The sequence below is a fragment of the Coffea arabica genome, chromosome 7e (assembly GCF_036785885.1).
Source record: "Coffea arabica cultivar ET-39 chromosome 7e, Coffea Arabica ET-39 HiFi, whole genome shotgun sequence".
Lineage (NCBI taxonomy): Eukaryota > Viridiplantae > Streptophyta > Magnoliopsida > Gentianales > Rubiaceae > Coffea > Coffea arabica.
In genome coordinates this window covers 21,642,542-21,653,861 of record NC_092323.1, presented here as the reverse complement: position 1 = coordinate 21,653,861, position 11,320 = coordinate 21,642,542, and the positions used below count along the sequence as shown (strand labels likewise).

General features: G+C 35.9%; 2 protein-coding genes across 2 annotated transcripts; both read left to right on the top strand.

The window, feature by feature from the left end:
* The first annotated feature begins 2,249 nt into the window (after positions 1-2,249).
* Positions 2,250-5,604, top strand: LOC113702499 (putative late blight resistance protein homolog R1B-17). Its single transcript, XM_027223734.2, has 2 exons — positions 2,250-4,620; positions 4,711-5,604. Exons 1-2 carry the CDS (start codon positions 2,481-2,483, stop codon positions 5,040-5,042), a joined length of 2,472 nt encoding a protein of 823 aa, XP_027079535.1. The 5' UTR covers positions 2,250-2,480; the 3' UTR covers positions 5,043-5,604.
* On the top strand, positions 5,312-6,268 carry LOC140011294 (putative late blight resistance protein homolog R1B-13). Its single transcript, XM_072060077.1, has one exon. The coding sequence runs from the start codon at positions 5,312-5,314 to the stop codon at positions 6,266-6,268; it is 957 nt and encodes a 318-aa protein (XP_071916178.1).
* Positions 6,269-11,320: the final 5,052 nt, after the last annotated feature.

Below are 11,320 nucleotides of genomic sequence, written 5' to 3'. Positions count from 1 at the left end.
GTTGAGTTCTGTTGTGCACATAACCTTTGTACTAACCCATTTTTCTTTGTCACAAAAATGCAGCCAGAGATGTCACAACAGTAGCACCCTATGAAGCAAAAGAAGATTCAGTCTTAAAATAGCCTCTAAAGTACCTCTCAAATGGGAACATCCACCGGTATTGTGCTGGGCCAGCAAGTTTTGCTTCAGCAGGTAAATGGACCATTACATCGAAGAAATTTGGAGGGAAAATTTTTTCAAGTTTGCAGAGAATTACAACAATGTTTTTCTCCTGTGCATCTAACTCATCTACGTAAAGAGTCCTGGAACAAATTTTCCTAAAAAAATTGCTTAGTTCTACCAAAGTTTGGGATACATCCTTTGGCAGCATGCCTCTAATTGCTAATGGAAGTAGACGTTGCAAGAATACATGATAATCATGACTCTTCATCCCTGAAATTTGGCACTCTTTTGGCTTAACACAACGAGATATGTTTGAGGCAAATCCATCGGGGAACTTGAGTGAGCTCAAAAACTGGCATAGTTTTTGTTTTTCAATGCGTGAAAGAGTGTAGCATGCAGCGGGCATCACCTTTGAATCCCCCTGAGTTTGAAGATGCAATTCTTCCCTCAATCTCATTTCCTTCAAATCCTCTCTATCCTGCCAAGTGTCCCTATTTTTCTGACCCGTACCCATCACTGTACCCAACAAAATTTCACACACATTCTTCACGATATGCATAATGTCCAAGTTGTGTCTAATTTTGTTAGTACTCCAATATGGCAGCTCAAAAAAAATGCTCTTCTTCAACCAATTTGATTGATTTTGTATGCGTTTTCTTTGTTCTCTTTAAGCAATTCAGGTGCCTTGCCAAAATCCATTTTGTCAATACCCTGAAGTTGTTGCAAGATTTCTTCACCAGATAAAGTTCTAACAGGCTGTCTAAGATCTCTCTTGCCATCAAATGACTTTCTTTCTCTACGCCATTTATGGTCAGTTGGCAAAAATCTCCGGTGCCTCATATAACAACATTTTAATCCATTTCTCAAATATACACTAGTTGTCTCATCTAAACAAACGGGACAGGCTTTAAAACCTTTCGTACTCCACCCTAACAAATAGGCATATGCTGGAAAATCACTTATAGTCCACAATAGAGCAGCCCGTAACATAAATTTTTCTCCCATGGCTGCATCATAAGTCTCAAAGCCAGTGTCAAAAAACTCTTTCAACTCATCAATTAGAGGCCTAAAAAATATATCCATATCATTTCCTATGCACTTAGGACCTGGAATAATCATTGATAACAGGAAAAAAGGGTCCTTTAAGCATTTCCAAGGTGGTAGATTGTAAGGAACAAGGATTACAGGGCATGTTATTTCTTGTTATCTTCCTATTTCGTTTTACTTATAAGTATTGCAGTACAACGTCGAAAGAAAGGAAAAAAAATGGGCAATATATCTGGAAGACTTTAGAAGCCTGAAGTTTGGATTACTAATTTAAGATGGTTGGCAAATAGTACCTTTTTTAAGGGGATGCTTTATTTCTTCAATTTCATGTTTTCAGTTGGAAAATTCAAATGTTGGGCTAATATCTTAATGTTAGTCAAGGTGATTTTTCATTAAAAATGGCTGTTTTTTCATTGTTATGACCGTTTGTTTACTAGCAAACTCTTGTCCCAAAGATGATTTTAGCAATTTAGTCTTACTGATGACTTTATGCTAGCTAATTGCTATGGTTTTTTCCTGCCCTCCTGTACAATAGTTCAAAGAACAATCATTTCCTTTTGATAAGAGAATCACAGTTAAAATCCATTAATATTTTTAAATAGAAAATTTTATACTAAGCCATATATGAGTTAAGACAGAAACAAATTAATGGATAACCCAACTCTTTGTAATTTTAGGAATTCTCATGTTTGTGTCTCTCACTTAGAAAGAAATGTCGTGATTTAGAATCATTTTTTTTTTATAAGTGAACTCTTTCAAAATTGATAGGATTTTTGTTGTGACTTCGCATATGAATTGGATTTATAAGAATTGTTCAATTAATATGCGCGGAGTTTTGACAAGGATAATGAATGGTTTTGATGGAAAAAAAAAATAGTTCAAATATTAACTTTGAGCAATTTCGACTATGGTGTTTAAATTCTGGTAAAATTACTACTATTTACTGCCTTAGTATCAAAATTCAAAACCAATGTTACGGTCACCGTAGTATTACAACCATTTACTGCTTTAGGATCCAGTATTTCGAAATGCACTTTGGGCCGAAAGTAGACAAAAGCTGTCTCGCTTAGGCTCCGGGGTTGGGACCCTAAATGTCTCTACCAGCGCAGCAGGACAGAGACAAGAGTCTCGCAACTTTTGCAACGGGAAAAGAAGGAAGAGTCTCGCCAACAATATTTGACTATTTTCAGGTTATGAGAAAAGTTGTAAACCTTGAACTAAAGTTTATTCAAGATGCAAATATGATCTCAGAGTGAATAGAAGGTACAACAATGGAGATCTGCTGCAGCAGTAGCCCTAGTTGCTTTGAACTCGCTCTCGATTTTCTGGGCTGGATCAATAAGACATTCCGTTATTTCGGTGATGATATCTATGGGCTGAAGACCCGGGTGAGACTATTACAAAGCTTTGATCTGTATCTGACAAAGTGTAGGAGGAGGAGGAGGAACCATGAAACCTGTTTGGAACAAGATGAGGAGGAGAAGGATGTTACTTCTTTCATAATTCAAAATTTGATTATCAGGGGAATGCAAGATCTTGAAATTGCTTGCAACGAATGCTTGATTCATTCTCGTTCAACTTATGCGACTCAGGTCCAAAGTGAGCTCACCAGATTCCGGAAAGCAATCAAGTTGTTTTTCGGGACACATATCAAGGAATCGTGGATTAACTTTCTGTTGGAGTATTACTGGCTGAGAGATCCAGAACTAGTGATTGATTTCATTGATTTGGTTTCAAAGGCTCTGGCGAAAATGAAGAGTTTCTATTTCGGACGCCTCGGAAAGAAGCTAATGTTCTTGAAGAGTTTCATTCTTTTTGCCATGCTTCGCGGTGTCAAGGGTCAGCAACTGATAGATCTCTTGATTCACGCTGAAGTGATGGCTATCAATGCATCACACTTGGCTTCTATATGGTACTTTCACACAGATAATGAAGTACTGAATGAAACAGGACTTCAAATTCCTCGACTAATAGATGAGAAGATTAATCCCGGTGATCCCCAGGTCCGAGAAACTTACATCCATGTCTTGACTGCTGCAAAGTTCGCAAGATCATCAGACATTTCAGATCTGGAGAAGAATAAGCATCTAGTAGCTGACTTTATGGATCATCTCGTTCAGAATACTGCGGAGCTACTACAACCTTGTACCAATACTCCAGTCCCGATCATGAATCAAATGCTCAAATTTGTTGACGGGCTAAGATTCCTGACAATCCTCCTCAGGCATCAGGAGAAGTTCAAAGATCTGTGCCATGAAATGAAGAATCTTATTGGAGTTTTGGCCTGTGATGCAGCGGTTGTAATTTTCTCTCTTTCTGTGAATCAAATCAAAGAAGGCTTGGCCAAGGAAACCAATCTTGCTCTTTGTCATTTGTTTAAAGTGCTCAAGTTTATTAGGGCAGAAGTTACCGATCCAGTAACATCATTCTCGTCATTTGGTTTTCCTAGGACCAATGAGTTGGGGTCTATGGATTTTCTCCTTGAAAATCTGAAGGAACTAGAAAGTTGTAATGAGGCTGATGATTCAATTGCATTCCCAAAAGATCAAATCCACAGAGTCCTAGAAGATCTCGTATTCTTAAGATCTTTCCTTGTCAAGGTAGTAGACCAGCGTAACCGGAATGGAAAACTCCAAGCTCTTTGGAGTCGTGCTATGGAGGTTGCACACAGGGCAGAGTTTGTCATTGACTCTATTGTGGTTGGTGATAAACATGAATATTTGGAAAGAGTTGCCAGAGATATCCAGCTTTTGAGGACTGAGGCCCTGGAAACCTATGATAGCACGAGGCATGACTGTGGAGCTCAGAGAACAAACCGGAAATCTTTCCGCATTGAGTCAAAATGTAGCACCCCAGTGTTGAATGAAGTTCTAGTGGGTCTTGATGATGAGGTAAAGACGATTATTCAGTGTCTTACCAGGGGTTCAAAGCGGTTGGACTTTGTTTCAATTGTGGGTATGGCTGGACTTGGTAAGACAACATTGGCCAATAGAGTTTACAATGATCCATTAATTTTGAGCCACTTTCATATGCTTGCTCGGTGTACTGTTTCTCAAGTGTATAGCATGCACAGTTTGTTAGTTCAGCTTTTATGTAGTATTTCTTCTAGAAGTCCTGGTGAATATCTTGAGATGGATGAAAATGATTTGGCTCTCAAACTGTACAAACTTTTAAAGAAAAATAGGTATCTCATTTTTTTGGATGATGTGTGGGAGATTAAGGCATGGAATTTGCTGGAGAGATCATTGCCCGATGATGCTAACGGAAGTAGGATCCTCTTCACCAGCAGAATTCAATTGCAATTCAAACCTGATAGCAAGGCTCACCATCTCCGCCACCTTACTGACGAAGAGAGTCGGGAATTGCTGCAGAAAAAGCTATTTGGTAAAGAAGGTTTTCCTCCGACACTAGGTAAAGTTGGATCTCAAATAGCAAAATTATGTAGGGGTTTACCTCTCACAGTTCTCCTAATTGCTGGAATTCTTGCTAATACTGCAACAGACTGCTGGAAAGAAGTTGCAAAGAGTCTAACTTCCAGTACTGTCCTTGATGATGAATACTGCATGAAGACGCTTGAGTTGAGTTACAGTCATTTATCGGATGATTTGAAACCATGCCTTCTTTACTTTGGTGCATATAAAGAAGATGAAAATGTTCCTGTCCGAAGGTTGTTCTGGCTCTGGATCGCTGAAGGCTTTGTGCGAAAGACTGAAGAAAAGAGCTTAAAGGATGTGGCAGATGACTATTTGAAGGATCTAGTTGATAGAAGTTTAGTTATGGTTTCCAAACAAAGAACTATGGTGGTGCCAAAACCTGTCGACTTCATGATTTGATACATGAGTTTTGTGTGAAAAAGGCCAAAGAAGAAGACTTTCTACATGTTTTGCATAGTCGGAATGATCATTTTATTCTTACTGTCCAAAGCAACCCCCTCAGAGTTTGTAATCGAAGTGCCAAGAATTTGAAGATTTGGGAGTTATTGCTAGAATTTCCCAATGTACGCAGTTTGTTATTGTTTAAGGAGGAAGATTTGGGATATTGGTTCCCTAAACTTCTAAGAGTGTTGGATTTGGGGGAATTGAACTTTGGTGCATATTTTCCTATGGAAGTATTTTTACTTCCTGACTTGAGATACTTGGCTCTTTGTGCTAGTGAAGTAAATTTCATCCCAGCTGCAATAGCAAACCTCTCAAGGTTACAAACTTTTCTGCTACAAGGAGGATACCTCACTGAGTTGTTGTTACCCAAGACTATCTGGAACATTAAGACATTGAGGCATCTATGGACTACAGCTGGTTTTGTTTTTCCTGATGAAAATCTTGAAGTATCCCCAGGCTTAATTCATTTAGACACTTTAAGCCTTGCCATTGATCCCTCCTCTCAAAACTTGGAAAAGATACTGACAAAGTTACCAAACATCCGCAGGCTAAGATGTAAGATGACGGCATCAAGAAAAAAACCTACCAGAATTGGAGACGGGATTCTCGTGTTTGATTGCTTGAGTCAACTAGAATCACTTGCTCTGCGTTACTTTGACGGATACGGATTTAAATTCCCATTGGATTTGAAGAAGTTGAGTCTCTCATACAATGAGCAGTCATGGAGTGAAATCTCAACAATTGGAAAGTTGCCCAAACTTGAAGTGCTTAAATTACTCGATGACTCCTTCTCTGGGGAAGAATGGGAAGTGAAAGAAGGGGAGTTCCCTAGCCTCCGAGCCTTGAAATTGAGGGGCTTGTGGAACTTTCGCAGCTGGACTGCATCTTTTGATAATTTTCCCCGTCTTGAGAAGTTGGTTTTGCACGATTGTGAGAATTTGGAAGAGTTGCCTTCTTGTTTAGGGGAATGTCCGACTCTCGAAATTATTGAGGTGAAATGGTGTCGTGAGTCTGTTGCAAGTTCCGTGAAGCAAATTCAACAAGAACAGATAGATACGGGAAATGAGACTCTAAAGATCTTAATTGAAGATTGTGTTGATCTATGGAGTCCCAGCGAAGAAGAAGAAGAAGAAGAAGAAGAGTCAAGTCCCTCAGAAACAGAGTCAATCTCATCACAATGAGTCTAATTCAAGTTTTTTAAAAGCAATTTCTGGAGCTTCCTTTTTTCCCCTTTATATTTGACTTGATGCAGCCAGCCATAAAATCTCAACTCCTTTTTTTCCAATTCTGCTACAGATTGATATGATGCTTATAGTTAGCCGAGCACAAGCCTATATGCAAGGTACACTTTTCCTTCTTTGTATTCTAGTCAGAGTAGTACAGAAACTTTTAAATTGCTTCTATTTTTCCTCAACAGAGAACCGTACACTCAATTAATTAATATGTTAAAACATCCATTTTTTTTGCAACAAACATTAAGAAGAGACAAGAAAAAAGGAAAAAAAAAACTTGGTTATGTTACTTTTTACCATTGGAAGTATTGTATGTTAAAAACGTTACACATTAAGTGGAAAGGAATGCTTAAATTAGGGACTTGTACTCCTCTCTATTTTCTACTATGTATATAATTTTGTCGTGTTGCTACATTTCTTATATTGGTTTTGTTCTCCTTTTTTTCCCTGGTTTCTTTTTCCCTCTTTTCCCCCAAATTCTCTTGCTATTAAATTGCTTGCCATATTATTAATAATTTATTATTGCATTGCTATTATTAGAATATTCAATTGAACCATTATGTTGTTTTCTCCTTTTTCCTGAAATAATAAGTTGCTAAAAAAATTACGCTTGCAAAAATTCCTTATGAATTGTGGTACTTTTAGAGGTCATTGATGAATGGTGGGATTTAATAAAGGACCTTTTATGTATAAATAAATAAAGAAATTTGCTGTGTTATGAGTTAAATATAGGTGTAATCAGCTGACGATGTCCTAGTTTAGTAGCTAAAGATAAGGCCGCAGAAAGTAAGTATCGTAAGTTTAAATCTCATGTCGATTTTTTTTTTACAGTCAATATTTTTTCTCAAAGTTATTTTTTTTATAATACTTTTGTTATCATAATAGAATACGCAATTGTGCTATTACGTAGTTTCCTCCTTTTTCTTGAATAATAGTTTGCCAAAGAAATTGCGCCTGCCAAAATTCTTTATTATTACGTAGTATTTTTCGTTTTTGTATAGAATGCTTCCTTCCTTCCCTTTTTTTTTTCTTATTTTTTTGTCAATCATTATTTGTTTATTCTAAACTTACTTTTACTCTAATCTATTTTAAAAGAAGAGGATCCTTAACCTCTTACCTCACCCAGTCTTAAAAACTATGGTGGTGACTGGTCACCAGCTCAAATGGCTGTTAGTTTATAAAATGCTTCCTTCCGTTTTGTTCTTCTTATATTATATTATACTAGTTTTTGAACCCCATGCCGAGCGCGGGGCAGCCCATGACGAAGCCAGGGAGTTAGACGTTTAGGGGTTAGGAGTGTTTTTTATGCGCAAATGGCTCTTAGGAGTAATTTTTATGCGCAAATGGCTATGAACTATTTTGAGCCATTGGTGGCATCTGGAGAATTGCAAATTGCATAGTTGCAGAAATATATGGATTTTTTTATTCAATTAAATATGATGACAGCAGGTTCAAGGGTAGATCCTTTCTGCAAAAGCGTCTCTAAATATAGTGATTGTATATTGACATTTTGTTTTAGCTAGAAATACCATAGTATGAGCTGATCCCAGATGTGTCCTCTAAAAAATATGTCCTAGCTTGTGAGACATGAATCAGACTACAAAATGCCATAAACTTAATTTTCAAATAATTGCTGTAATATGAAAGAGTATTACTACAATTAAAAATCAAACAATATTAGAAAAGCTTCAAGTGAACACAAATACTGAAGCGTTATCAGAATTGAATCTCAAAGCCTATATCATAATCACTGGTCACTTGTTCCAAGCATCGTCTTCTTCCACCTTATTTATCCACACAAAAAAAAAATCAAATCAGATAAGCTGAGTAAATTAATTTGAAAAAAAAAATCCCTTCACAGGAGATTTTGGATTGCCGGTTTCCGTAGAAAAATTACGTCGTTTTCCGTGATCACATTTTCCTATTACCTTTTTCCCTCACATACATCAAATCGCTACAGTAATTTTTCCATGAAAAATCACGAAATATGCAATCCAAACACAACCTAAGAATTCTTGTATCAATGTTTTTCTAAAAGAAAGAACTTTGCTGAATATTTAGTGCACTAATAGTGCGACATTTAAGGATAACATTCCCTAGACCAATAAACAACAATTGAGGAAATGTGTCTCCATAATGAAAAAAAAAAGAGTTCTGAGAACAAAAATTTCTTTTACTTTCCTGCAAACAATCCAATGAGGTTGCCCATGTTATCCCTTTTTTTTTTTTTCTAAGTTTTGCAGAACTTCTAAAGGCATTGTAGTCTAGAAACATAAGAGAGAATATCAAGAGATGGAATGATTCATGACTTACAAAGTAGAGGGGAAATTTTTTTTTTTTTTAGAAATGTGCCAAATGGAGCTTTTACAGTCCCCAAAAAAACACAGAATCGCTGAAGATGCACATATGGCAAAACTATAAGTAACAAAGAACAAAAAATGGAGAAATGACAACAAAAAATAATGAAATTATTGTTCTTAACATGTTTATGAAGCTTTGCAACTGTAACATTAGAAGAATCCAATGTAGATAGCCAAAAGAAGAAAGAATACGTTAGATTAATTGGAAAACAAAGGAAAGTCGATCCAAAAGACAAGGACACATTTTTGGGATTATAGTAAATCTTGCACTTGCTTATACGATATGCAAGCGTTTAATTGCTGAGCATATATACCACAGAAAAAGAATTCTAAACATAGGATAAAAATTCAAGTCAATTTGTTTTCAAAGTTTCATTTGCAGTTTGTCTGAGATGTATTTGGATATGTTAATACTATCTTTGAACAATATTTGTACTAAGCAAATGCCATCATAGCTACTCATTTAGGTGCTTTATTATCCTATTTTGAATGTAGAATTTTTTTATATTCGACCATGTTAATACTGTTTGTGCAAAGTGCTTAAATAATTAAGAGAAATGTCAACACCACCCGTCCTTTATGTCTTATTATACTTCATGAAATGCAGAAAGGTTTATGCTGGATTTGACAAAGCTGTGTTTTGCAAATGTAGATAACTTAGCAAATACATATTTTAAGAGAGAGTGAGATTTACAACAAAGGTTGAATAAGTTGAGATTTATAAGTCGTTTTAAGCTTAACAACTTAACAATGATAGTCATCACATATATAATTTTCCTAAATTAGACCCATTTTTGATATTTTCTAGAAACCTTATTTTCTTGCTAGTTGAATTTCTCTATACTTCATGTGTAATTCAATTAAAGATGCCATACAAATTGAAAAAAAAAACCAGTTTCACAAAAAACAGAACTCTGCAAATAGTAATGAGACCAAGAGTTATTTTGAATCCCTTAAAAAAGAAGTAATAAAGCAACAAATTGAGGGTACCTTATTAAAATGTTGAAATTGAAAAGGCTTGAGATATCTAGATGCTCCAGCTGTCTTTATAACCTGGATATGGTATAGAAATTTAAGTATTGGAGTGAGCAAAATCAGCTATGTCAAGTAAACCACAGCAAAAAAAAATGGGTATAGAATTATAATATCACAACACAAGAACTTCAGAAGAAGCATCCTTCAGCATACTAAGAATCAATAAAACTCTAATCTGCCTAAAAAACCTCAAAATCCATCAAAATAGAAACCTAGACAAATGAATACATCGCAACAGTTGACATTTAACAATTGAAGAATGAATCAAAGAAAAAGAAACAGAGGCAATAGTTCATGGAACATCTCCTCTTTCTTTTCCTTTTGCTTTTTTTTTTTTTTTTTTTGGTAAATGTAAAACTTCTCAAGGGATATTCATAGTGGTCGTTGTTTATGGAGCGGTTTCAAAAGGTGGACCGCTCCTTTCCAAAGGAAAAAGATAAATGGGAGGGAAAGGGAAAGAATTGGGGATAGATCATTAGAGTGGTGCAAGGGTAAAAGCATATGACATGTTGCACAAACAATCACTTAAATGCCTACAGATTAAACATTCGTCAAACGAAAAATTAGGCTGTCATCATCCGCAATACATCGTAATAATGTCTGTCTACCATTAGCATATAATTTTCATTTAATAGCATAGGCAAAAAAAACAGGCAAACAATAAAGGCTTACGAAAACTTTTGTACAATGTACAACACATACATGCAGCCAACAATAAGTACTAATGAAAAAACCTACGTAATCCACTCAATTCACAGGAAAACACAAACCAACCATAAAGGATAGCCTCAATCTTTCAAAAATAACATCAGAATCTTAGCGCAGAGAACACACCATCAATCCACACAATGTTTGTAAAAAACCCAAATAACCAAGGGCTATCGACAAAATTACCATTGAAACTGGGGTCATGATTTCATAATTGACTCGAGAACACATTATACAAACCTATAATGTTCACTGTAAAAAATAATAGTGATCTAAGGTCATGGAACATTTGCCTTGCTCAACCTCCAAAAGCTCAGACTTTTCATCTAGTCACCTAGGCCCATAAGACAGTCAATTTTTGGAAACATGTGAAAAAAAAGCCATCACAAGTAACTTATTGATTAAGAGAGGTGTGTCAGGAATAGAAGAGTTGGCGAAAATCAAAACATGAAAAACACAAAAAAAAAGTAGATAATTAAACAGTGGAGATGGATCAAAAAAGGGTTACCTCAAAAATTGATCACTCTATATGAACCCTATGCAATCTTTCAACATTGAATAACCAGTTGGTCCTGAAAAGCAAAATCAAAGAGTAAGTTTAATGTAAAGGCAACTTAGTGGTACAAGAGAACCTAATTTCATAATATTTTTTCTGAAACATTCCATACATGGGAAAGATTAAAACAAATAAGCAAACATAGGCCACCTGGCACTAAATTAGAAAGCTATCTGCCAAAAGACGGCAAAGGCAAGAGCTTTAATGGAAAGCAACGTAAATGAAATACATGCAAATCATCCACCAAACTATTTAAACCTAAAATATGAACAATATGTTATAGAATCTATGACCTGCATAACATAGAAACCAAAAAAAAAAAAATCAGGAGCAAGACCAATT

Coding starts and splice junctions, on each gene's coding strand:
- LOC113702499 (XM_027223734.2), top strand. CDS start 2,481: ATGGAGATCTGCTGCAGCAGTAGCCCTAGTTGCTTTGAACTCGCTCTC. Junction 4,621..4,710: donor AGGTTTTCCTCCGACACTAG/GTAAAGTTGGAT, acceptor ATACTGCAACAG/ACTGCTGGAAAGAAGTTGCA.
- LOC140011294 (XM_072060077.1), top strand. CDS start 5,312: ATGGAAGTATTTTTACTTCCTGACTTGAGATACTTGGCTCTTTGTGCT.